The sequence below is a fragment of the Heptranchias perlo genome, chromosome 40 (genome assembly GCF_035084215.1).
Source record: "Heptranchias perlo isolate sHepPer1 chromosome 40, sHepPer1.hap1, whole genome shotgun sequence".
In the NCBI taxonomy this organism is placed as follows: Eukaryota; Metazoa; Chordata; class Chondrichthyes; order Hexanchiformes; family Hexanchidae; genus Heptranchias; species Heptranchias perlo.
This window is the reverse complement of record NC_090364.1, coordinates 4,750,972-4,778,970: the sequence shown is the minus strand read 5'-3', so window position 1 is coordinate 4,778,970 and position 27,999 is coordinate 4,750,972. Positions and strand designations below refer to the sequence as shown.

At 41.0% G+C, this 27,999-nt stretch overlaps 4 protein-coding genes across 4 annotated transcripts; all 4 read right to left on the bottom strand.

The window, feature by feature from the left end:
• On the bottom strand, nucleotides 1–16,798 carry LOC137305573 (ferritin heavy chain, oocyte isoform-like). The gene is made up of 4 exons (XM_067974431.1): nucleotides 16,640–16,798; nucleotides 15,620–15,766; nucleotides 2,661–2,786; nucleotides 1–2,313 (listed from the first exon to the last, which is right to left on the bottom strand). Exons 1-4 carry the CDS (start codon nucleotides 16,739–16,741, stop codon nucleotides 2,158–2,160), a joined length of 531 nt encoding a protein of 176 aa, XP_067830532.1. The 5' UTR covers nucleotides 16,742–16,798; the 3' UTR covers nucleotides 1–2,157.
• On the bottom strand, nucleotides 7,016–10,217 carry LOC137305588 (ferritin heavy chain, oocyte isoform-like). The gene is made up of 4 exons (XM_067974446.1): nucleotides 10,073–10,217; nucleotides 9,083–9,229; nucleotides 7,670–7,795; nucleotides 7,016–7,280 (listed from the first exon to the last, which is right to left on the bottom strand). The coding sequence occupies exons 1-4, from the start codon at nucleotides 10,172–10,174 to the stop codon at nucleotides 7,134–7,136; spliced, it is 522 nt and encodes a 173-aa protein (XP_067830547.1). The 5' UTR covers nucleotides 10,175–10,217; the 3' UTR covers nucleotides 7,016–7,133.
• Nucleotides 16,799–18,993: 2,195 nt separating the features above from the next.
• Nucleotides 18,994–22,533, bottom strand: LOC137305589 (ferritin heavy chain, oocyte isoform-like). The gene is made up of 4 exons (XM_067974447.1): nucleotides 22,363–22,533; nucleotides 21,034–21,180; nucleotides 19,630–19,755; nucleotides 18,994–19,241 (listed from the first exon to the last, which is right to left on the bottom strand). Exons 1-4 carry the CDS (start codon nucleotides 22,462–22,464, stop codon nucleotides 19,095–19,097), a joined length of 522 nt encoding a protein of 173 aa, XP_067830548.1. The 5' UTR covers nucleotides 22,465–22,533; the 3' UTR covers nucleotides 18,994–19,094.
• A 2,049-nt stretch (nucleotides 22,534–24,582) lies between these two features.
• LOC137305586 (ferritin heavy chain, oocyte isoform-like) lies at nucleotides 24,583–27,822 on the bottom strand. The gene is made up of 4 exons (XM_067974444.1): nucleotides 27,677–27,822; nucleotides 26,704–26,850; nucleotides 25,266–25,391; nucleotides 24,583–24,875 (listed from the first exon to the last, which is right to left on the bottom strand). The coding sequence occupies exons 1-4, from the start codon at nucleotides 27,776–27,778 to the stop codon at nucleotides 24,729–24,731; spliced, it is 522 nt and encodes a 173-aa protein (XP_067830545.1). The 5' UTR covers nucleotides 27,779–27,822; the 3' UTR covers nucleotides 24,583–24,728.
• Nucleotides 27,823–27,999: the final 177 nt, after the last annotated feature.

Here is a 27,999-nt window from a genome sequence, read left to right as displayed (position 1 = left end):
CTATCCAGTTCTCCCTTAAATTTTCCCACACTATCTGCATCCACTGGCCTCCCTGGGTGGTCTACAACAGATGTTGGCCACCTTTGGTGTGAAGTAGTTAAACTGTCCGTGCAGCTTCGCTTGTAAGCTCGAGCCTGTATCCCTGGTTGTGGAGTGCGTGGCAACATCCAACATATTAATGGAGCTCAATTCACCTGTTCCCTTAAGGATCTTGAATACTTCAATGATATCTCACTTGAGTCTTCTCTTCTCCAGAGTTTATTTCCCTTCCTTGGTTAAACTTGCAGTTTTCCACATTAAATGCCATTTGTCTCTTCAGCCTTTTCTCCCAACCTAGCCAGTTCTTTGTGTTTAGATTGCTTGTTCCCCATTATTTGAAACCCCACCTTAAAAAAAACCCCTTCAAACAATGGGTAACCTTGTGCAGTCTTTTATGTCTTAAATATCGGATGGGGCATTGTTTCCACCAGCATATACGATGGGTTTAATTATTTTAACAAGAGTAATGTGCATGTGCTGTGATCAGTCGGGTTTATGAGCCAGAGGTTTAGTAGCAGGTGAGACTGAGGCAAGTTGAAGGGAGGGGGGGGGGGGGGGGGAAAGAGAGAGAGAGAGACAAACACTGTGTGGTGTTGGTTTATGCAGATATTGTCCCTGTGGTATGAACAGACTATGTAGAACGTCCTGTGCTTGATAAACCCTAGTTTCAATGACTCAGCTCGTGCTGTTCATCCATTTCAGGAGGAAAGTAGAAATGGTGAATCTACTCTGTTGGAACAGGATGCCCAAGAAATGTAAATGAAATTTACTGATGTTTCCCTAAATTCAGGGCCAGAATAGTGTTAGGACTTCATAGTCAGCTGCACATGAGGTTGAAATAAAGACTAGGAGCTTAAGGAAAGTGCTGCTTGCCCAGGGAAAGACAAGCTCAAGAAATGAGACCAGAACAAGTTAACTATAGGAGGAACTACTAGAGGTTTCAAACACTCAGATTCAGGAGTTAGTCACATTTGTACTTCACACCAGTCTGTTGCTGCATGTTTTGACCCACTGTCTAGTCACTGGCAGATGGAGGATACCTCCAAACACATGTGATGTCAGTATTGTTAAGTAATGTGAGATAAGTGAACCTAAACAGTGATTAGTGAGGTGGGAAGGTCCTTCTATTTTAACCTGTAGATTGGAATAAAGCCTGATTTCTTTTTCCCCCTAATTTTTTTTTTAAGGCTGCAATCGAATTGAAAGCAGATGGTTGAGATGTGAAATTCCCCCCTCAAAATGACAACTAGTCAAAAATTATACTCAGTTGACATTCAAATGAGACCAGCTTGATGGCAAATGCTGAGCTACCAACGATAACAAATACAGGGCACATTTTCCATAGACTTTTGCCACAAAGATCCACTCATTATGCTTTTGAATTTTTTTGGGCCAGGTAAAGATTGTTTAAATCGAACACTTTCACTAGTATGTTCTAGCTTAAAAGGCTGTGCCTTGCACATACATTTCTAGCTCACATTGTCATGGCACCCAACTACAGGTCAATATTTCTTCCTTTCCAAGCAAAAAAAGGAACTATCTCCTGATGTTTGTGCTGTGGAGCCAAGTCCTGCCCCAGTAGGTCATTACTGTTCTAACAAAAATCAGCACCTTGAAGGACAGTTGCGTCCATGCGCAGAGGACAAAAAGTCCATTCCAAAATTGAGTTATCCAATAATCTGAATTGGAACAAGTTCTTACTGTTCCAATCTCAAATGGAATTTTATATTATGGAAACCTGATTGCAAAGTGACCAACCATAAGTGAAACAGGACACAAGGAATTACCATATATGAGGCCATCACCAAAGCAAATACTATAACCTGCCCAAGGTTAAAACTACTACACCCCTGAAATCAGAGGTCAACCTAGATTATATGGTGATTGCTCACTAATTCTTGTGGAATTTTATGCTCCACTACATTGATCTGAAAACATGACTAGTTACTGTGCTAAACATACTATTTCAAACTGCAAAATCTGTTTGAAGTCATTAAACTTGGACACAAGCAGTTCAGGGCATAACTCGCCCAAACCATCTCACACACACACACTGCAGGAAGGTGCTTATCTTATTAGGAATCACAACACAATTTTGAATATAGTCCTGGACTATCTTCAGTCACTCTCCCCCAGGGTGTGCTTGTCAAACAGGTACACTCCCATGCCACTCTCAGGGGCTCCCAGTCTCTTCAGGTTGGTGATGTGATCTCCAAGCTTCTTGATCATCTTCACTTGTTCATCCAAGTAGTGGCTCTCCAGGAAGTCACACAACTGGAAGAAAAATAAAAGTATTAAGGGAGACAATCTCCAGGATCTTCTGAGCTTCACCTCCCATGGCGATTATTTGTGACCCTCTTCTGGATTGGGTAACTGGTACAAGTAGTGCACAGATTGGTGGATTTGTCAGATTAGGTTTACTCCAGGGAGTAAAATGTAGAATTAAATATCAGAGTGCCTCCAATCTCCATATACACTGCCCCATCTAAAGATCCTGTTAAAGTGCTCATGAAAAAGACAAATCTACTGTGTATAGAGACATTTCTATCACGAAACAGATTAAGCTTCGACCAGAGTCTTCACACTCACCCCAAAACAAGCCAATTAAATTAGAAACTTACATGAGGGTCTGTCCTCTCAGTGGACAGTTTGTGCAGATCCAGCAGACTCTGGTTCACATTCTTCTCCATCTGCAGAGCTCTCTGCATCGCCTCCAGACCATTGCTCCACTCATCCTGCTCTGGCTTCTGGTTGGGGGAAGAAAAAATAACTGGTATCTTCTCAGCAAATCCAGTTAGTGAATGAAGTTGAATATTAGTGACCTTGAGCACGAGGGGTTAATAGGTTCATAGCCAATGAGTGCGCCTTTTGATCGCTGCACCTTAAAGGTGCAGAATGACTAATGGATTGTCCAATCACTGGGATGGAATTGGGGGCAATTGAGGCCCAAGGCAGATACTACTGGAGAACATTGGAACAGAATAGCACCTCCATCTACCTTGCTTCCAATAGATTTTCCACTCATTTAGATACATGCAGGAAAATCAATGTCAGGATATATTTAAATTGCTTTAATAGAATCCCATGGTTGGTTTCCTGGTTCTCAAATTCCTATCAACTGATTGCCAACACTTCACAATACACTAAATTTCCACCTCCCCATTTTATAGTCTGTCTATCCTCAGAGATAACCTGGTAATGAGTTATTGGACTTGATAGCAGTATTTTTTCTTAATATATTCATTCAGGGGATGTGGGCGTTGCTGGCAAGGCCAGCATTTATTGCCCATCCCTAATTGCCCTGGGAAGGTGGTGAGCCACCTTCTTGAAGATGGGGTACCTTAAACAAAATAAGGTCTAGTTGCAGCAACACTGCTATGCTTTTAATTCTTTGCCTTAGGTTGAAGCACACCTGCCCATTATCTTTGTACCTGCAAGCTAGCTTCTAATGGCATCTGTACCAGCTTCCTCCTCCCACCCAAACACTCCCATTCTGACACCAGATTATGGACCTTATTAAACTACATTTACCTTCATACTCACCCACTTCCTTCACCACCCCCACACCCAAAAAAAAACAATTTGCACTTTGCAGAGCTCACTGCACACCCTAGCTTAGTATATACCACTATTTACAAATCCAGATCACACAGGCATTAGTGGGACCAGCAACTCAACATTGGTCTATTTTATCCCAACTCTGCCTCCTGCTCCACCCAGTTTTACTGTTGCCCACAGAGTTGCTTCTAATTCCATGCACATCAATTTTGGCCAGCAATCTCCTTCACTTCTGAACAGCCAACAAATCAGTAAATTCTCCTCCAGGCACCAGTTTCACAATTCAACAGAAAATCTATTAAGTCAGGCCAAATTAGCCTGCGGTTCATAAAACCATAGAAATTCTTCAAAGTTTGCTGAATCTAACCTTGATATCCTCCAGGATGATTCGGCCTCCACGCTGATTCTGGAATTTCAGCAGTTTCTTAGCGTGCTCCCGTTCCTCATGTGACTGCTCCTTGAAGAACTCAGCAAAGTGACGCAGGGCAACATCATCCCGGTCAAAGTAATAGGACTGTGGAGATAAAATGGGACAGGTCAGATCTAGATCTCGATCTCATCCAAGGCCAACTCAAAGATGGCCAAAATATCATGGTAGATATACCCATTCTCTACCTCAACACTTGTCTTAATTAAGGAGCTGATAGAAATATTTCTTAAACTCTTGCAAGTCACTTTGCTTCATTGATCTTCTCTGAATATGTTGAAAGTCCCTCCCTGTGAAGTAACTCAACAAGACAAAAGGTTGTATTAATAGAAAACATTATTGCGCCCTAAAGTTTCATTTCAGCACTCAACCTACACTTAGGACAATTTCAGTGGCACTAACCTTCATTCCCAGAAGTTTAAAATCAGTGAAGAAAAAAAAAGAGCAAAATCTTCACATTCGGTCAGTGTCACTGTTAGTGTAAAGATCCAGTTTCAGAGAGAGACACTTCAACATAACAGGATTAACAAATGTACTGGGCAAAAACTGGCCAGAACCAGCCAATGTTGCACTAACTAGTCACCCAATTAAATGTAATTGTCTCTCTGGTGTAAAAGCTGACCAGGTTTATACATTTTTAGGTGAATGCTGTATTATAATTATGGAACCTCAAGTTAGTTTCAAACAAACTTCAGAATAGGACAGAGCAGGGAACTGTCTGTTAATAAAATGGTCTACAAGATCACTTAAGAATATTCACTGGATTGAGATTGGGGAGAGTCACAGAGGGACACTCTGAAACCAATTCATTGACCTAGAGAGATTCTACCTGCTTAGACTACAATGACATCACAGCCTTAACTTTGAAACAGTGCCTCAAAAATACAAAACTCACCATAGAAAGATAAACATAGGAGGAATAGAGCTCCATATTGATCTGCTTGTTGACACCATCCTCACACTCCTTGTGATAGTTCTGACACACTTGGGAGGCCATCTCAACTTTTACTACTAACAAGAACAACCTAACCACTTCCCTCACAAGCTCTTGTATTTATACTACTGGGACAGCCTGCATTTAAACAGGTTATGACATCACCAATGATGATTGACAATCCCTGATAGCCACTCAGGAATCTTCCATGGATCCAGACACCAATTAACAAAGGGCAGGGGGTGGTGTGTGATTCCCAGAACCAATCAGAGCTTTGGAATAGAGGCAGGATTGGAGGATTATTCTGTGGTGTCATTGCCGTTGGTTTTTTTTGACTTTCCTCAAACTGAATCTGATCACATCTCTGTTCCCAGAATCAGAGCTTCGCAACATATCTCGAAGAGATCGATGCATTTACAAATGGAAATCCCATCCCGTAGATGGTGTCGAGCACAATCGGTTCTAAGTTATCCCGTCTCTTGGACAATTGATGGGCATCTTGGTGGGTCCAGAACGAGTCCGTTATACCCAGATTCACAATGTTGATCAGCACAATAGATTGCAGGAGACTGACCTTCACCAGACAGTCCGCAGTGAGTCCGCAAACCAACCGACAACGAGTTGGGGAAATGGAAATTGGATCAGTTGGGAGCTTCAAACAGAACTCTGTTGCTCCATCACTGTAAAATGCGATGTGGAGTTTAGGAGCTGTAAAGTCCAGTCTTTAGTTTGCACTGTTTTTCACCTTCTGAAAGTTTCACGTCTGTTGTGAGAAAAAGTTTTATGCCTGAAATGTCAACTGTCTTACGTATTCTCAACCGATGCTTCCTGACCTGCTGAGTATCTCCAGCATTTTCTGTTGCTTTTTTGAGATTTCTGGTATCTTCAATATTTTGGATTTTGTTCATATTCTGTTGTAACTCTGGTCCAACTACCAGTCATTGAATAGAAGGACCACAAAGCCTCAAGAACAGAAAGTGTGAATTACCTAAAACTTACAACAAAGCAGGCTGTTTGGTTCAACCAGTTCATGTTGGTGTTTATCCTGCACACAAGCAGTAGTCCTAATCCCATGGGCCTGCCCTGTTACCATGGCATCTAATCTTGCTCATACAGGCATCCTCTATCTTGACAGTCAAGCCAATATTTTACTTGTAGCTAGTGTAACCATGTATAACAGCTCACCTTGTCTGCTACCTGTCCTTGAAAGAATATTTATCTAGCGGGCTCACAAACTTTATGGTTTTATTTCTGGGTAACTCAAAAATCACCACACAATGTGGGTTAAGGGCAGTCTTTTTGTACAAGTTGCAGTAATTAGAAATACCAACTGAAGTATGGATGATAATGTACAGTAACTATTGAATTACAATTAACTTGTGGATCCTTAAGAGTTACTGATACAATAATGAAAAGGAAGGCAGTTTAAGTTGTTGGGTGATAGAGGAATCATTTGCTTTAATTTCATTTCTACCAGCACAGGTTACCCAACAGCAAACACCACACAGGATATACTGCAGTTTGATGTTTTCTACAGACAGCTGGTTTACTCAATCACAAAGAATGGGCAAATATTGCCCCAGATGAGGGAACGTTAAACAGGACAGTCTGCCCGAAGGAAGACTCCAGGTCAGTCATTACGCGATACAGGCCACAACTCTAAGCAATCCAGTGAATGACTTGTGCCATCAGCCTAATCCAAAGGCACCTCAATTGTAGGTATCCCCACCCTTGTCCTGACAAATACTCATCCTCCAAACACTAATCCAGCACCCCCTCCCCACATTGTGGTTTCAAAGCACAACATATTGATGACTTTTTGCTGGTTATGAAAACCCCTTTTCTGCAGAAATTGTTGCTGAGATTTCAGGCCTCCTCTATAAGATCCTCAGTAAGGGAGATGTGGGCACAGCATCATGTGAGGAAGCTAGACCAGGAGGGGTTTTTAATATTTTTTGGCCTGGAAAAAGATCTAACTTGGATCATAAGTTACTCAGCTGGGTGTGGTGCAGTGGGTATCTTGGTGATCTGGATAATCAGATCCTTAATTATACAACAAAGACAAACCAGTTCAATGATGAATAGCTTTTATTTCCATGGATAACAGATGAGAAAACTGGGAAATAACCACAACCAAAGCATTCACCACCAATTTCACCAAGTATAGGACCACAGTCAATGCAGGGTGAGCTTGTCAAACAGGTACACTCCCATGCCATTCTCAGGGGCTCCCAGTCTCTTCAGGTTGGTGATGTGATCTCCAAGCTTCTTGATCATCTTCGCTTGTTCATCCAAGTAGTGGGTCTCCAGGAAGTCACACAACTGGAAGAGGAAAGGAGATAAACTAGAGTGTAGTTAGCTCAAACAGATGTTAAGTGAGGATAATCTCCATCAAAAATTATTCTTGCTAATTTCCTGGACTGGAATAATGGTAAAAGTAGAGCATTCAGGGGATTGACACATTTAGCCAGATTATCCCACAAGTGGCTAGTCATCAATTCCACAATACTCAAGATCTCCAAGATCCATTTTGATGCCTCAGCTATATAGTGCGCCCTGGGAGTAGTTTAGTGATCAAGGTCTACAGTTTAGCTGGGCTTTTGCAGAGAAAAATAAACCTCCATTCTCAGCAAGTATAAAACACCAACCTATATGAAAATCTTTCTACCAATGTAGAGTTAAGTGGCAGATTCCAATTCATTAAAACTTACATGAGGGTCTGTCCTCTCAGTGGACAGTTTGTGAAGATCCAGCAGACTCTGGTTCACATCCTTCTCCATCTGCAGAGCTCTCTGCATCACCTCCAGACCATTGCTCCACTCATCCTGCTCTGGCTTCTGAAAAGGGAAGAGTTGTCTTGTCAGCACATTCAGCTACAATGGACATTGAAAGTCCAAGGGATGTTCTGCACAAGGACAACAGGGTTAGAAGCAACAGAAGTTAATCAGTGCACCTCAATCATAAGGGAGGATTGTGGAGCCATAATAACTGGGATGACAGAGGCCATCGCTGGACACAAAGAGCAAATCAGTCCACTGACTGCCATTTTATTAGCCATAGCAGCTGCAAACCACATTCCCAATATCCCACCAGTTCTTGCCATAATCCTAAATATCCTGAGGATCTCTCTCCCTTTTGAAAACCCCAATTGACTTTGCATCTATGGCTTTCCACAGCTGACTCCACAAATGTGAAGTGGTGAAAACTTCAAGCTTTCACCACCCCTCCCCCAGTTCACATTCTAAGAGTATCCTCATGTCCCTATTAACCAAGTCAAATCTCACAGTTCAATTAGATCACAAACCTCCATCTTCAAGATGGACAACAAATCAGTGATGCTTCAGTAGAGACCTTTATTGGTTAAGGTCAGTGTACTCAAGGTGGGACACAAAACTGGAAAGCAACAGTCTAACTGCACTGACCAGCACTAATTGAAATACAATTTCAGGTATTCTATTCTTCACTCAGATCTGTGTTACACTTGCAAACTAATGGAAAAGTTGTCACCTACCTAGATCCTAAAGTCACTAAATTTGATATTAATTTCCACCTCAATTCTTTTAGAAGGTATTTCCATCTGCCATTCTTGTATTATACTGGGAAGTATATAAACATCTGCCACCACCCTTTAGCAATGTATTAGAGGTGAACAGAAGACCATGTCCTACTTTCAGATTACCAAGAACCTTCGATCGACTCTTCTCCCAAATCCAAGTAATTGATACTGGAGGAATCAACAAAAAAAAAAAGGAACTTGCTACATGACAATATTCCATCAACCCCAATTCTCCCCCTTACCTCTACACCAGTTCCCTATCCATGCTACAAATTTTCTTCAAGTTCCACACACCTCATGTTTTGGCTAGCAATGTGATGCAGAAACTCATTCCTTTTGATCATCCACATACAGTGATCCGCAAGCTCAGTGATCCAAAGCCATACCAACTCACCCTCAGCAGTTTATACCTTTCAGAGTGCTCACTCATCCCCAACACTACATATTTTATGTATTAAAAACAAGAGATTAATAAATTGTATGAAATGGCAAGATACCAAACTATATAAAATTAGGAAACTTTAACTACCCAAGTTATAACAAAGACCCCTCCTTAGTTAAATCAAACCTTGACGTCCTCCAAGATGACTCGGCCTCCACGCTGATTCTGGAATTTCAGCAGTTTCTCAGCGTGCTCCCGTTCCTCACGTGACTGCTCCTTGAAGAACTCAGTAAAGTGACGCAGGGCAACATCATCCCGGTCAAAGTAATAGGACTGTAGGTAGAGATGAAATAGAAAGGAAGGGTCAGGTCAGACCTAGATCTCATCTATGGCCAACTCAAAAATAGTGGTAACATCATGGCAGATAAATTACCCATTCTCTGCTTTCAATTAAGGGGCTCAGTGTCTAAGGAAATGTGCCTCCTGCAAATCAAACTTAATTTGCTTCATTGATCTTGTCTGAATATGTTAAACCCCTCCCTGTGAAGTAGCTCAACAGGAGGTTATATTAGTAGACAACATTAGGGAGCTGTAATTCTTTTGGATTAAAGCCTCATTTCAGCACTCACCCTAAACTTCTCAATGGCACCTACTTTTGTTCCCAGTTGAAAGTCTAAAAACAGTTAAGGAGCAGAGAAAAAAAAAAACCTTTCAAATTCAGCAGTTTTAACACCTTGAATCACAGTTAGTGTAAGGAACCTGCCTCAGTGAGGAAAACTTCATAACCAGATTCTCAGGACCTCCTCATTTAATTGTGAAGGGGGGTGGGGAAGGAAAAGAAACAGGCCAGGACCTAATGTTCTACTAAATAGTCACCCTATTAAATTTAATGGAGTCTGTCCAAGTTGCAACAGCTGACCAGGTTTGTACATCTTTAACATGAATCCTCTATTACAAACTTCATAGACCCCTGGAGTTAATTTCAGAATAGGACACAACTATTACAGACTGTCTACAAGATCACTGTGTTAAGAGTATTCACTGGATTGAGACTGGGGAGGGTCACAGAGGGACACTCTGAAGCAAATTCATTGACCTAGAAAAATTCTACCTGCTTAGAATACAATGACATCACAACCTTAATTTGAAACAGTGCCTCAAAAATACAAAACTCACCATAGAAAGATAAACATAGGAGGAATAGAGCTCCATATTGATCTGCTTGTTGACACCATCCTCACACTCCTTGTGATAGTTCTGACACACTTGGGAGGCCATCTTAACTTTTATTATTAACAAAAATCTGACAACAAACTGTAGAACAACCTAACTTCTTCCCTCACAAACTCTTGTATTTATACTACTGGGACAGCCAGCATTTAAACAGGGTATGACATCACCAATGATGATTGACAATCCCTGATAGCCACTCAGGAATCTTCCATGAATCCAGGCACCAATTAACAAAGGACAGAGGGAGGGGTGTGATTCCCAGAACCAATCAGAGCTTTGGAATACAGGCAGGATTGGATGATTATTCTGTGATGTCATTGCTGTTGGTTTCGTTGACTTTCCTCAATCTGAATCTGATAACATCTCTGTTCCCAGAATCAGAGCTTCACAACATATCTCAAAGAGATCGATGAGTTCACAAATGGAAATTCCATCCCGTAGATGGTGTCGAGCACAATCACTTGTAAGTTAACTCATCTCTTGGACAACTGATGGGCATCTTGGTGGGTCCAAAAAGAGTCCATTATACGAATGTTGATCACAATAAATTGAAGGAGACTGACCTTCACCAGACGGTCCGCAGTGAGTCCGCAAACCAACCGACAACGAGTTGGGGAAATGGAAAGTGGATCAGTCGGGAGCTTCAAACAGAACTCTGTTGCTCCATCACTGTAAAGGGCGATGTGGAGTTTCATCCCCATGAAATTTAGAAACTGTAAAGTCCAGTGTTTAGTTTGCACTGTTCTTTCATCTCCTGCAAATCTCGTGTCTGTTGTGAGGAAATGTTTTACACCTGAAATATGAACTGTCTCATGTTTTCTCGACCAATGTTGCCTGACCTGATGAGTATCTCCAGCATTTTCTGTTTTTGTTTGCGATTTCCAGTATCATGAGTATTTTGGATTTTGTTCCTATCATGTTGTCACTCTGGTCCATCTACCAGGCATTGAATCGAAGGACCACAAATACCCAAGAACAGAGAAGAGTGAATTATATAAAACTTATACCAAAACAGGCTGTTTGGTTCAACCAGTTCATGTTGGTGTTTATCCTTCACAAAAGCAGTAGTCCTAATCCCATTGACCTACCCTGTTGCCCTATCATGGCATCTAATCTTACTCATGGAGACATCATCCATCCCCTGACAGTCAGGCCAATATTTTACTTGCAGGTAGTGTAACCATGTATAACAGCTCACCTTGTCTGCTACCTCAGCCCTTGAGAGAATATTTAATGGGCTCCTGTACCTCAATACATTCAAATGGGGTTAATTTGTTGCCTTTAGGTGAACTATTTTCAAACACCATTAATGGATGGGTTTAATTTCTTGTGTCTTCAGGAAAACTCAAATCATCACACTATTTGTGGGTTAAGGGCAGTCTTTTTGAACAAGTTGTGGTAATTTGAAAAATACCAAGTGAAGTATGGAAAATAATGTACAGCAACTGTCTGATTACAGTTAACAGGTGGATCCCTATAAGAGTTAGAGATTCCATGATAGAAAGGCAGTGAATTTGTGTGTTTGGGAGATGTAGAGGCATGATTTGATTGAGTGTAATTTAGATCAGCACTGATCATCTCCACTTTACCCAACATATGCCATGTAGCACACACTGCAGTTTGACATCTAATTTAGGAGATGTACAAGAATCATGTGCACCAGCACTGATTACCAATGCCAACAAACTCCAAACAGGACAGATTGCAGTTTGATGGTTTTGGCAGACTGGTGGTTTACTCAGAAGAACATAAGAACATAAGAAATAGGAGCAGGAGTAGGCCAATCGGCCCCTCGAGCCTGCTCCGCCATTCAAAAAGATCATGGCTGATCTGATCCTAACCTCAAATCTAAATTCATGTCCAATTTCCTGCCCGCTCCCCGTAACCCCTAATTCCCTTTGCTTCTAGAAAACTGTCTATTTCTGTTTTAAATTTATTTAATGATGTAGCTTCCACAGCTTCCTCGGGCAGCAAATTCCACAGACCTACCACCCTCTGAGTGAAGAAGTTTCTCCTCATCTCAGTTTTGAAAGAGCAGCCCCTTATTCTAAGATTATGCCCCCTGGTTCTAGTTTCACTCATCCTTGGGAACATCCTTACCGCATCCACCCGATCAAGCCCCTTCACAATCTTGTATGTTTCAATAAGATCGCCTCTCATTCTTCTGAACTCCAATGAGTAGAGTCCCAATCTACTCAACCTCTCCTCATATGTCCACCCCCTCATCCCCGGGATTAACCGAGTGAACCTTCTTTGTACTGCCTCGAGAGCAAGTATGTCTTTTCTTAAGTATGGAGACCAAAACTGTATGCAGTATTCCAGGTGCGGTCTCACCAATACCTTATATAACTGCAGCAATACCTCCCTATTTTTATATTCTATCCCCCAAGCAATAAAAGCCAACATTCCGTTGGCCTTCTTGATCACCTGCTGCACCTGCAAACTAACTTTTTGATTTAAATCACAAAGAATGGGCAAATTTTGCCCCGGTGGAGGGAATGTTAAACAGGACAGTCTGCCCAAAGGAAGACTCTCGGGTGGTCAATACTGTGACCTTGAGAGAATATTTAGTGGGCTTAAAAATTTTATGGTTCCATTTCTGGGAAACTCAAAAGTCACATGTGGGTTAGGGACAATCTTTTTGTACAAGTTGCAGTAATTAGAAATACCAACTGAAGTATGGAAGATAATGTACAGTAACTATTGAATTACAATTAACTTGTGGATCCTTAAGAGTTACTGATGCAATTATCAAAAGGAAGGCAGTTTAAGTTGTTGGGTGATAGAGGAATCATTTGCTTTAATTTCATTTTTACCAGCACAAGTTACCCAACAGCAAACACCACACAGGACAGACTGCAGTTTGGTGTTCTCAGGACAGCTGGGTTACACAAAGAATGGGCAAATATTGCCCCAAATGAGGGAATGTTAAACAGGACAGTCTGCCCAATGGAAGACTCTTGGTCAGTCAATACTATACAGGCCACAACTCTTCAGCAACCCAGTGGGTGACCTGTGGCATCAGACTAATGCAAAGGCACCTAAATTGCAGGGATCCCCCTCCCTTGGCCTGACAGATATGCAACATTCTCCAGACACTAATTCAGCACCCGCCACTTTGTTGTTTCAAAGCACAAAATATTGACAAGGTTTTGCTGGCAGATGTTATGAAAACCTCTTTCTGCAGAAATTATGTATTTCAGGCATCCTCTACAGGCTGCTCTGTAGTTTGGAGATGTGGGCACAGTCACCCAAGAATTGCACAGAGTCAAGTGAGGAAGCTGGACCAGGAGGGGCTTTCATATTTTTAGGCTTGGAAAAAGTTCTTACTTGGATCATAAGTTACTCAGCTGAGTATCTTGGTCAAATGTAAGGAATCTTACAACACCAGGTTATAGTCCAACAAATTTATTTTAAAATCACAAGCTTTCGGAGATTATCTCCTTCGTCAGATGAATGAATGAAAAGGTTCTCAAATCGCATATCTTATACTATGTTGGGACAGCATCACACCAATCAAAAGGTGTCGTTGTTATTCAAACAGGCCAGTCACGGAGAACAGCATGTCCCAGTACACTCGATATACATTGTGTCTATTACACAGGCAGGCAGAAAGAAACTCAAAATGGCAGAGAGAGAGAGAGAGAATTTTAAAAAACATATAAATTTTTTCCCCCTTTTTGCTGGTGGGGTTACGTGTAGCGTGACATGAACCCAAGATCCCGGTTGAGGCCGTCCTCATGGGTGCGGAACTTGGCTATCAACTTGGTGATCTTGGTGATCTGGATAATCAGATCAGCTACTTAATTATACAACAAAGACAAACCAGTTCAATGATGAATAGCTTTTATTTCCATGTATAACAGATGAGAAAACTGGGAAATAACCACAACCAAAGCATTCACCATTTTCCACCAAGTATAGAACTAATGGTTATAGAATCCCAGTCAATGCAGGGTGTGCTTGTCAAACAGGTACACTCCCATGCCATTCTCAGGGGCTCCCAGTCTCTTCAGGTTGGTGATGTGATCTCCAAGCTTCTTGATCATCTTCACTTGTTCATCCAAGTAGTGGGTCTCCAGGAAGTCACACAACTGGAAGAGAAGATAAACTAGTGAGTGTAGTTAGCTCAAACAGATGTTAAGTGAGGATCATCGCCATCAAAAATTATTCCTGCTAATTTCCTGGACTGGAATAATGGTAAAAGTAGAGCATTCAGGGGATTGACACATTTAGCCAGATTATCCCACAAGTGGATAGTCATCAATTCCACAATACTCGAGATCTCCAAGATCCATTTTGATGCCTCAGCTATATATAATGTACCCTGGGAGTAGTTTAGTGATCAAGGTCTACAGTTTAGCTGGGCTTTTGCAGAGAAAAATATACCTCCATTCTCAGCAAGTATGAAACACAAACCTATATGGAAATCAGTCCACTGACTGCCATTTTATTAGCCATAGCAGCTGCAAACCACATTCCCAATATCCCACCAGTTCTTGCCATAATCCTAAATATCCTGAGGATCTCTCTCCCTTTTGAAAACCCCAATTGACTTTGCATCTATGGCTTTCCACAGCTGACACCACCCCTCCCCCAGTTCACATTCTAAGAGTATCCTCATGTCCCTATTAACCAAGTCAAATCTCAGACAGTTCAATTAGATCACAAACCTCCATCTTCAAGATGGACAACAAATCAGTGATGCTTCAGTAGAGACCTTTATTGGTTAAGGTCAGTGTACTCAAGGTGGGACACAAAACTGGAAAGCAACAGTCTAACTGCACTGACCAGCACTAATTGAAATACAATTTCAGGTATTCTATTCTTCACTCAGATCTGTGTTACACTTGCAAACTAATGGAAAAGTTGTCACCTACCTAGATCCTAAAGTCACTAAATTTGATATTAATTTCCACCTCAATTCTTTTAGAAGGTATTTCCATCTGCCATTCTTGTATTATACTGGGAAGTATATAAACATCTGCCACCACCCTTTAGCAATGTATTAGAGGTGAACAGAAGACCATGTCCTACTTTCAGATTACCAAGAACCTTCGATCAACTCTTCTCCCAAATCCAAGTAATTGATACTGGAGGAATCAACAAAAAAAAGGAACTTGCTACATGACAATATTCCATCAACCTCAATTCTCCCCCTTATCTCCACACCAGTTCCCTATCCATGCTACAAATTTTCTGCAAGTTCCACACACCTCATGTTTTGGCTAGCAATGTGATGCAGAAACTCATTCCTTTTGATCATCCACATACAGTGATCCTCAAGCTCAGTGATCCAAAGCCATACCAACTCACCCTCAGCAGTTTATACCTTTCAGAGTGCTCACTCATCCCCAACACTATATATTTTATGTATTAAAAACAAGAGATTAATAAATTGTATGAAATGGCAAGATACCAAACTATATAAAATTAGGAAAGTTTAACTACCCAAGTTATAACAAAGATCCCGCCTTAGTTAAATCTAACCTTGACGTCCTCCAAGATGACTCGGCCCCCACGCTGATTCTGGAATTTCAGCAGTTTCTCAGCGTGCTCCCGTTCCTCATGTGACTGCTCCTTGAATAACTCAGCAAAGTGACGCAGGGCAACATCATCCCGGTCAAAGTAATAGGACTGTAGGTAGAGATGAAATGGAAAGGAAGAGTCAGGTCAGACCTAGATCTCATCTATGGCCAGCTCAAAAATAGTGGTAACATCATGGCAGATAAATTACCCATTCTCTGCTTTCAATTAAGGGGCTCAGTGTCTAAGAAAATGTGCCTCCTGCAAATCAAACTTAATTTGCTTCATTGATCTTGTCTGAATATGTTAAACCCCTCCCTGTGAAGTAGCTCAACAGGAGGTTGTATTAGTAGAAAACATTAGGGAGCTGTAATTCTTTTGGATTAAAGCCTCATTTCAGCACTCACCCTACACTGCTCAATGGCACCTACTTTTGTTCTCAGTTGAAAGTCTAAAAACAGTTAAGGAGCAGAGAAAAAAAAAACCCTTTCAAATTCAGCAGTTTTAACACCTTGAATCACAGTGTAAGGATCCAGCCTCTGAGGAAAACTTCACAACCAGATTCTCAGGGAAGGGGGGAGTGGGGGGTGCTGTGGGGCATAGGGGGGAAGGAAAAGAAACAGGCCAGGACCTAAATGTTCTACTAAATAGTCACCCTATTAAATTTAATGGTATCTGTCTGTCCAAGTTGCAACAGCTGACCAGGTTTGTACATCTTTAACATGAATCTTCTATTACAAACTTCATAGACCCCTGGAGTTAATTTCAGAATAGGACACAACTATTACAGAGCAGGGAACAGTCTGTTAATGAGACTGTCTACAAGATCACTGTGTTAAGAGTATTCACTGGATTGAGACTGGGGAGAGTCACAGAGGGACACTCTGAAACCAATTCATTGACCCAGAGAAATTCTACCTGCTTAGATTACAATGAAATCCCAGCCTTAATTTTGAAACAGTGCCCCAAAAATACAAAACTCACCATAGAAAGATAAACATAGGAAGCATAGAGCTCCATATTGATCTGCTTGTTGACACTATCCTCACACTCCTTGTGATAGTTCTGACATACTTGGGAGGCCATCTTTACTTTCACTATTAACAGAAATCTCACTTCAAACTGCAGTAACAACCTAACCTCTTCCCTCACAAGCTCTTGTATTTATACTACTGGGACAGCCTGCATTTAAACAGGGTATGACATCACCAATGATGATTGACAATCCCTGATAGCCACTCAGGAATCGTCCATGAATCCAGGCACCAATTAACAAAGGAGAAGGGGGTGGGGTGTGATTCCCGGAACCAATCAGAGCTTTGGAATACAGGCAGGATTGGAGGATTATTCTGTGATGTGATTGCTGTTGGTTTCTTTGACTTTCCTCAAACTGAATCTGATAACATCTCTGTTCCCAGAATCAGAGCTTCACAACATATCTCAAAGAGATCGATGAGTTTACAAATGGAAATCCCATCCCGTAGATGGTGTCGAGCACAATCGGTTCTAAGTTAACTCATCTCTTGGACAATTGATGGTCATCTAGGTGTGTCCAGAAAGAGTCCGTTATACCCAGATTCACAATGTTGATCAGCACAATAGATTGAAGGAGACTGACCTTCATCAGACAGTCCGCAGTGAGTCCGCAAACCAACCGACAACGAGTTGGGGAAATGGAAAGTGGATCAGTTGGGAGCTTCAAACAGAACTCTGTTGCTCCATCACTGTAAAGGGCGATGTGGAGTTTTATCCCCATGAAATTTAGAAACTGTAAAGTCCAGTGTTTAGTTTGCACTGTTCTTTCATCTCCTGCAAATCTCGAGTCTGTTGTGAGGAAAGGTTTTATATCTGAAATGTCAACTGTCTTGTGTTTTCTCAACCGATGCTGCTTGACTTGGTGAGTATCTCCCAGCATTTTCTGTTTTTGTTTGTGATTTCCAGTATCTTCAGTATTTTGGTTTTTGTTCCTATCCTGTTGTATCTCTGGTCCATCTACCAGGCATTGAATAGAAGGACCACAAAGCCTTAAGAACAGAGAAGAGTGAATTACATAAAACTTACACCAAAACAGGCTGTTTGGTTCAACCAGTTCATGTTGGTGTTTATCATTCACACAAGCAGTAGTCCTAATCCCATTGACCTACCCTGTTGCCCTACCATGGCATCTAATCTTACTCATGGAGATATCATCCATCCCGACAGTCAAGCCAATATTTTACTTGTAGGTGGTGTAACCATGTATAAAAGCTCACCTTGTCTGCTACCTCAGCCATTGAGAGATTATTTAATGGGCTCATGTACCTCAATACATTCAAATGGGGTTTTATTTATTGCGTTTAGGTGAACTATTTTCAAACACCATTAATAGATGGGTTTAATTTCTGGTGTCTTCAGGTGAACTCAAATCATCACACTATTTGTGGGTTAAGGGCAGTCTTTTTGAACAAGTTGTATTTTGAAAAATACCAAGTGCAGTATGGAAGATAATGTGCAGCAACTATCTGATTACAATTAACAGGTGGATCCCAATCAGAGTTAGAGAGTCTCTAATAGAAAGGCAGTGAGTTTAAGAGATGTAGAGGCATGATTTGATTGAGTGTAAATTAGATCAGCACTGATCATCTCCACTTTACCCAACATATGCCATGTAGCACACACTGCAGTTTGACATCTAGTTTAGGAGATGTACAAGAATCATGTGCACCAGCACCGATTACCAATACCAACAAACACCAAACAGGACAGACTGGAGTTTGATGGTTTACTCAAATCACAGTGAACAAATTTTGCCCTGGAGGAGGAAATGTTAAACATGACAATCTGCCCAAAGGAAGACTCTAGGGTGGTTAATACTATACTCTATACAGGCCACAACACTCACAACCCCATGGGTGACTTGTGGCATCTGACTAATGCAAAGGCAGCTAAATTGCAGTGTGCCCCGCCCTTATCCTGCCAGATACTCATCATTCTCCAGTCACGAATTCAGCACCCCCCCAACTTCATTGTTTCGAAGCACAAAATATTGACGGTTTTGCTGGCAGATGTTGTGAAAACTTCTTTCCTGCAGAAATTGTTGCTGAGATTACAGTTGCAGAAATTATGTATTTCAGGCATCCTCTACAGGCTGCTCAGTAATTTGGAGATGTGGGCACGGCCACCCAAGAATTGCACAGAGTCAAGTCAGGAAGCTGGACCAGAAGGGGCTATTATATTTTTAGGCTTGGAAAAAGTTCTTACTTGGATCATAAGTTACTCAGCTGGGTGTGGTGCAGTGGGCATCTTGGTGATCTGGATAATCAGATCAGCTACTTAATTATACAACAAAGACAAACCAGTTCAATGATGAATAGCTTTTATTTCCATGTATAACAGATGAGAAAACTGAAATAACCACAACCAAAGCATTCACCATTTTCCACCAAGTATAGAATCCCAGTTAATGCAGGCTGTGCTTGTCAAACAGGTACACTCCCATGCCATTCTCAGGGGCTCCCAGTCTCTTCAGGTTGGTGATGTGATTTCCAAGCTTCTTGATCATCTTCACTTGTTCATCCAAGTAGTGAGTCTCCAGGAAGTCACACAACTGGAAGAGGAAAGGAGATAAACTAGTGAGTGTAGTTAGCTCAAACAGATGTTAGTGAGAATCTTCAGGGAAATTATTCTTCATTTATTCCAGTCCAGGAACCATGGTAAAAGTAGTGCACTTGGGGGGATTGGCACATTTAGCCAAAGACCAAGATTACCCACAAGTGGCAAACCATCAATTCCATTAAACTGGAGAGAATGGAAGATCCATTTTGATGCCTCAGATCGAATGCCCTGGGAATAGTTTAGTGATCCAGGTCTACAGTTTAGCTTTTTCAGAAAAAAAAAAGCTGAATTCTCAGCAATTGTGAAACACAAACCTATAAATGGAAATCTTTCTAGCAATGTAGAGTTAAGTGGCAGATTCCAATACATCTGAAACTTACATGAGGGTCTGTCCTCTCAGTGGACAGTTTGTGCAGATCCAGCAGACTCTGGCTCACATTCTTCTCCATCTGCAGAGCTCTCTGCATCGCCTCCAGACCATTGCTCCACTCATCCTGCTCTGGCTTCTGAAAAGGGAAGTGTTGTCTTGTCAGCACATTCAGCTACAATGGAAGTTGAAAGTCCAAGGGATGTTCCGCACAAGGACAACAGGGTTAGAAGCAACAGAAGTTAATCTGTGCACCACAAGAATAGGAATAGAAGGAAGGATTGTGGAATCAATCACTGGGATGACATTGGAGGCAATTGCTGGATACTAGGAGCAGATCAGTCCATTAACTGCTAGGTTAGTGGTCATTGCAGCTGTAATCCCAACTCCCCACTTTTGCCCCAACACTAAATGCAGCTCACTCCCTTTTAGACACTTCAATTGACACATCTATGGCTTTCTACAGCAGTCTTCACATTCAAATCAAAACTTCCCCATCCCCACAATAACCAACTTAGTTCACATTCTAAGATTATGCTCATATCCCTATTTAGAGTCAATTCTCTCAGACAGCACCATTAGATCAATAACCTCCATCTTTAAGATGGATCACAAATGAGTGATGCTTCGATAGAGACTGAGTTTATTGGTAGTCTCCAACTGGGAGACAAATAAAGAAACAGTTTAAACACACTGACCAGCATTAATTGAAATATAACTTCTGGTACCATATTCTTCACTCAGATCTGTTTTTTGCACTTACAAACTAGTTTAAAAGTTCGCAACCACCTAGAGCCTCAAGTCACTAAACTTTTGTATTAATGTCCCCAACTCCTCAAAATTCTTCATTTGCAAGAATGGCAGATGGAAATACCTGCTATTGTACTGGGAAGTATAAACATCTGCCATCACCCTTTAGCAATGTATTATTGAGGTGAACAGAAGACCATGTCCTACTTTAGGATTACCAACAAGCTTAGATCGACTCTTCCAAATTGAAGTAGTTTATCCTTGAGGCCTCAACAAAAGGGGGTAGTTTTTTTTTAAAAAGGAAACTTGTTACATGATAGTATTCCTTCATCTCTACACCAGTTCCTTATCCATGCTACATATTTTCTTCCAGTTCCACAGTTCAAGTTTCAGCTAGCAATGTGATGCAGAAACTCATTACTTTTGATCATCCACATACAGTGATCCTCCAGCTCAGTGATCCAAAGCCATACCAACTCACATTAGTTTATACCTTTCAGAGTAATCACTTACTCATCCTCAACACTATCTATTTTAATCACATTAATCTCCCTTGCTTTTAGGAACCTGCATGAAATGGTCAGCTACCAAACTATTCAAAACAATCACGATAATTTTTAAACTACCCAAGGTGCATCACAGAAGATCCTCCTTCATTAAATCAAACCTTGATGTCCTCCAAGATGATTCGGCCTCCACGCTGATTCTGGAATTTCAGTAGTTTCTCAGCGTGCTCCCGTTCCTCATGTGACTGCTCCTTGAAGAACTCGGCAAAGTGACGCAGGGCAACATCATCCCGGTCAAAGTAATAGGACTGTAGGTAGAGATAAAATGGAAAGGAAGAGTCAGGTCAGACCAAGATCTCATCTATGGCCAATTTGAAATGGCAACATCACAGACATGTTAACCATTCTCTGCCACAATACTTTGAATTAAGGGGCTTACAGTGTCTAAAAAAAAGCATGTTTCTCACATGTCAATCTCACTTTGCTTCATTGATCTTTTCTGAGTATGTTGAAAGTCCCTCAACTAGACAAGAGGTTGTATTAATAGAAAACAAGAGAGAGCAATAATGCATTTGGATTAAATTTTCATTTCAGCATTCAACCTACAGGGATGAGGGACTTCAGTTATGTGGAGACTGGAGAAACAGATTGTTCTCCTTAAAACAGAAAAAGTTAAAGGGATATTTAATGGAGGTGTTCAAAATATATGAAGGGTTTTGATAGAGGAAATTAAGAGTAACTGTTTCCACTGGTAGGTGGGTCAGTAACCAGAGGACAGAGATCGAAGATAACAGGCCGAGGGGAGATAAGAATAATTATTTTTATTTTTTAAAATGCAGCAAGTAATATCTCAAATGCACAGCGTGAAAAAGGGCAGTGGAAGCAGATTCAATAGTAACTGTCAAAAGGGAATTGGATAAATACTTGAAAAGGAAAAAAGTGCAGGGTTGGGGTGGAAAAAAAGAGAAAGAGCAGAGGGAGTGGGACTAATTCAATAGCTCTTTCAGAGAGCTAGCACAAGCACAATGGGCTGAATAGCCTCTTCCTATGCTGTAGGATTAAACATAACATTTATTTGATCTGCTCTTGTTCCCAGATTAAATTTTTCATTCAGTGAAGAGCAAGCCACATTATTCACCATCTTGAACCACAGTTTCCCTCATTGTGTTGAAGTGTAAGGGTGCAGCCTCAAACAGGATTCACTTACTCAATTAGAATACTGGCCAGAACCAATGTTTAATTAACTAATCACCCAATTAACTTGGATGGAAATTATTCAGTTTAAGAATACTCACTGGATTAAGACTGGGAAGGGAACCCTTTCAGCCCTGCAGTAGCAGCAGCACAGAACCAAAGTCAGAAAAAAAAAATTGGGTACAGTTACAGAGGTACACTCTAAAGCCAATTCATTTTCAGAGAATTCTACCTGCTGAGAAAACAATAACACCACAGCCTTAATTTTGAAATAATACCTCAGATAGAAAACTCACCATAGAAAGATAAACATAGGAGGAATCAAGCTCCATATTGATCTGCTTGTTGACACCATCCTCACACTCCTTGTGATAGTTCTGACACACCTGGGAGGCCATCTTAACTTTCACTATTAACCACAATCTCACTCCAAACTAAACAACACAAACAAACAACTTAATCTAACCTCTTCCCTCACAAGCTCTTGTATTTATACTACTGGGACAGCCTGCATTTAAACAGGTTATGACATCACCAATGATGATTGACAATCCCTGATAGCCAATCAGGAATCTTCCATGAATCCAGGCACCAATTAACAAAGGAGAAGGGGGTGGGGTGTGATTCCCAGAACCAATCAGAGCTTTGGAATACAGGCAGGATTGGAGGATTATTCTGTGATGTGATTGCTGTTGGTTTCTTTGACTTTCCTCAGACTGAATCTGATCACATCTCTGTTCCCAGAATCAGAGCTTCACAACATATCTCAAAGAGATCGATGAGTTTACAAATGGAAATCCCATCCCGTAGATGGTGTCGAGCACAATCGTTTCTAAGTTAATTCGTCTCTTGGACAATTGATGGGAATCTTGGTGTGTCCAGAAAGAGTCCGTTATACCCAGATTCACAATGTTGATCACCACAATAGATTGAAGGAGACTGACCTTCACCAGACGGTCTGCAGTGAGTCCGCAAACCAACCGACAACGAGTTGGGGAAATGGAAAGTGGATCAGTTGGGAGCTTCAAACAGAATTCTGTTGCTCCATCACTGTAAAATGCGATGTGGAGTTTTATCCCCATGAAATTTAGAAGCTGTAAAGTCCAGTGTTTAGTTTGCACTGTTTATTCATCTGCAACCCTCAAGTCTGTTGTGAGAAAAGGTTTTATACCTGAATTGTCAACTGTGTCGTATTTTCTCAACCGATACTTTCTGACCAGATTTCTAGTATCATCAGTATTTTGGATTTTGTTCCTATCCTGTTGTAACTCTGGTCTAACAACCAGACATTGAATGGAAGGACCACAAAGCCTGAACAATGGAAAAGTGTGAATTACATAAAACTTACACTGAAACAGACTGTTTGGTCCAACCAGTTCATGGTGGTGTTCATCATTCACACAGGCAGTCGTCCTAATCCCATGTGCCTGCCCTGTTACCAAACCATGACATCTGGTCGTGCTCATACAGGCATCCTCCATCCCCTGCCAGTCAAGCCAATATTTAATTTGTAGGTAGTGTAACCATGTATAACAGCTCACCTTGTCTGCTATCTTAGTGCATGAGAGAATATTTATTGGACTTATGTGCTTCAGTACTTCATTCCCTGGAGGTGAACTATTTTTGAACATTACTAGATGTGTTTAATTTCTCATATCTTCAGGAAAACTCAAAAATCACTGCACTAATTAAAGTTAAGGGCAGTCTTTTTGTACAAGTTGTGGTAGTTAGATAAATACCAAGTATAGATTATAATGGACATCAAATATTGAATTTCAATTACCTTGTGGATCCCTATAACATTTTGTGTTGCTATAATCAAAAGTGACTAAGTCATTGGGAGATAAACATGAATCAATCATTTATTCCAGCCCTGATTAACTACCACCAACAAACTTCAAACAGAACAGACAGCAGTTTGATGTTTCTACAGACTGGTGGTTTAGTTAATTCTAGAACATTGCTCAGTATTAGCCCTGGAGGAGAGAATGTTGAACGAAAGACTCCCTGCTCAAAAGGAAGACACAAAGGTGGTTAATACTACACAACACTTCAGTAATCCAGAGTGACGTGTGGCATGAGACTAATGCCAATGCACCTCAACTGTAGTGTCCCCCCCCACTGACAAAAACAAGTCTGAAGCAGGTTGTAAAGCTGATGTGCTTCCTTCCCCAGACTGGACAGTTATTACTGAAGAAACTAATTCAGGGCCCCTGTTCCCCATTTTATTGTTTCAAAGCTTCACATGTTGCTGACAGATGTAATGAAAACTGGAATTGTTACTGAGATCACAGTTGCAGAAATTGTGTATTTCCAAAATCCCCAATAAGCCTCTCAGTGAGAGTGTGGAGATGTGAGCACAGCCATCCTGGGCAGTATAGAATCAATTTTAGGAAGCTGGACCAGGAGGGGCTTATGCATTTAAAAAGTTCTAACTTGATCACAAGTTACTCAGCTGGGTATCATGCAATGGGGATCTTGGTGATCAGATCAGCCACTCAAAAAAGACAAAGCAGTTCAAAGATGAATAGCTTTTATTTCCATGTACAGCAACAATGAAATGAGAAAAGTGGAAATTAACCACAATCAACAAAGCATTCACCAGAATTCAGTCACACTTAAATTTTCACCAAGTACAGTACTAATGGTTATAGAATCCCAGTCAATGCAGGGTGTGCTTGTCAAACAGGTACACTCCCATGCCATTCTCAGGGGCTCCCAGTCTCTTCAGGTTGGTGATGTGATCGCCAAGCTTCTTGATCATCTTCACTTGTTCATCCAAGTAGTGGGTCTCCAGGAAGTCGCACAACTGGAAGAGGAAAGGAGATAACTAGTAACTATAGTTAGCTCACACATGTTAAGTGAGAATCTTCAGAGAAATTGTTCATTATTCCAGTTCATGAAATGATTATGGTCAAAGTATTGCACTTGGGGGGATTGGCACATTTGGCCAGACAAGACAAAGATTACCCCACAAAAAGCAAGCCATCATCAATTCCATTAAGCTGGAGAAATCTCAAGATCCATTTTGATGCCTGAGGTAGAGTGTCCTGGGAGAAGGTTAGTGACCCAGGTCTACAGTTTAGTTGGATTTTTGCAGAAAACACCTAAATTCTCAGCAAGTGTGAAACACACTTATATGGAAATCTTTCTAGCAATGTAGAGTTAAGTGGCAGATTCCAAGATATCTAAAACTTACATGAGGGTCTGTCCTCTCAGTGGACAGTTTGTGCAGATCCAGCAGACTCTGGTTCACATTCTTCTCCATCTGCAGAGCACTCTGCATTGCCTCCAAACCATTGCTCCACTCATCCTGCTCTGGCTTCTGAAAAGGGAAGAGTTGTCTTGTCAGCAGTTACAATGAAAGTTTAAAGTCCAAGGGATGTTATTCTCAAGGGCAACAGGGTTCGAAGCAACTGAAGTTAATCTGTGCACCTCAAGAAGAGGAATACAAGGAAGGATTGTGGAGTCAATCACTGGAATGGCATTGGAGGCAATTGCTGGACACAAGGAGCAGATCAGTTCATTAACTGCTCTGTTAATGGTCATAGCAGCCCTAATCCCAATGCCCCACCTTGGCCATAACCCAAAATACCCTGCAACTAGTGTACACTCCCTTGTAGAAACCTCACTTGACACATCCATGTCTTTCTACATCAGTCTTCACATTCAAATCAAAGCTCCCCCACCCAATAACCAACTTAGTTCACATTAAGATTATCCTCATGTCCCTATTGAGGAAGTGAATTCTCTTAGACAGCACCATTAGATCACTAACCTCCATCTTCAAGATGGATCACAAGTCAGTGATGCTTCAATAGAGACCAGGTTCATTGGTTAAGGCCAGTGTACTCAAGGTGGGGCACAAAAAACTGGAAAGCAACAGTTTAAGCACACTGACCAGCACTAATTGAAATACAATTTCTGGTACTATATTCTTCACTCAGATCTGTTTTCACACTTGCAAACTAGTTTAAAAGTTCACACCTACCTGGATCCTCAAGTCACTAAACTTGAAATTAATGTCCCCACCTCCTCAAAATTCTGCCTTTAGAAGTTACTTCCATCTGCCATTCTTGTTTATACTTTCCAGTACAATCCATCTGCCACCACCCTTCAGCAATGTATTATTGAGGTGAACAGAAGACCATGTCCTACTTCAGGATTACTAACAAGCTTAGATCTACTCTTCTCCCAAATTCAAGTAGTTTATCTGGGAGGCCTCAACAAAAAGGGAAATGAGGCAGTTTTTTTAAAAAAGGTAACTTGCCACATACAATATTCCTTCAAACCCCAATTTTTCCTCTTATCTCCACACCAGTTCCCTATCCATGCTACAAATTTTATTCCAGTTCCACACACCTCATGTTTTAGCTAGCAATGTGATGCAGAAACTCATTCCTTTTGATCATCCACATACAATGATCCTCCTTTATCCTCAAGCTCAGTGACCCAAAGCCATACCAACTCACCCTCATCAGTTTATACCTTTCAGGGTATTCACCTACTCATCCCAACACTAGTTATTTTATTTATTAATCTCACTTGCTAAGATACCAAGCAATTTAAAATAATGAGGATAATTTTTAAGCTACCCAAGGTGCATCACAGAAGACCCCTCCTTAATTAAATCTAACCTTGACGTCCTCAAAGATGATTCGGCCCCCACGCTGATTCTGGAATTTCAGCAGTTTCTCAGCGTGCTCCCGTTCCTCATGTGACTGCTCCTTGAAGAACTCAGCAAAGTGACGCAGGGCAACATCATCCCAGTCAAAGTAATAGGACTGTGGAGAAAAACAAAATGGAAAGCAAGGGTCAGACCGACAACTCATCCATGGCCAACTCAAAAATGGGAGTAACACGATGGCAGATAAATTACCCATTCTCTGCTTTCAATTAAGGGGCTCAGTGTCTAAGAAAAAAAGTGTTTTTGTTGCAAGTCAAACTTAATTTGCTTCATCGATCTTTCTAAATATGTTGAAAGTCCCCCCATGAAGTAGCTCAAGGTAAAAAGGTATCATTAGTAGAAAATATTAATTTTTGGATTAAAGCTTCATTTCAGCACTCACCCTCTACTTACAACAAGTTGACAGTGGCAGCTACTTCAGTTCCCAGTTGGAAATCTAAAATCAGTTAAGGAGCAGAGAAAAATCTTTCAAGTTCAGTAGTTTTAACACCTTGAACCATTGTTAGTGTAAGGATCCAATCTCAGTGAGGAAAACTTCAATAACAAGATTCTCAGGCCTTCACTCAACTAGAAAAAAAAAGAAAAGTCCAAAACCATCTAGTGTTTCACTAAATAGTCACCAATGACATTTAATTAACAAAGTTCAATCACCTTAAATATGAATCCTCAATTACAAACTTACAATCATAGAACCCTAGAGTTCATTTCAGATAGAAACAACCATTAGAGAGCAGGGAACAATCTATTCATGAGACCTTCTACACGACCATTGTGTTAAGATTATTAACTGGATTGAGACTGGAGAGGGTCACAGAGGGACACTCTGAAGCCAATTCAATGACCGAGAGAAATTCTACCTGCTTAGAATACAATGACATCATTGCATTAATTTTGAAACAGTGCCTCAAAAATACAAAACTCACCATAGAAAGATAAACATAGGAGGAATAGAGCTCCATATTGATCTGCTTGTTGACACCATCCTCACACTCCTTGTGATAGTTCTGACACACTTGGGCAGCCATCTTTACTTTCACTATTAACAGAATTCAAACTGCAGGAACAACCTAACCTCTTCCCTCACAAGCTCTTGTATTTATACTACTGGGACAGCCTGCATTTAAACAGGGTATGACATCACCAATGACGATTGACAATCCCTGATAGCCACTCAGGAATCTTCCATGAATCCAGGCACCAATTAACAAAGGGTAGGGGGTGGGGTGTGATTCCCAGAACCAATCAG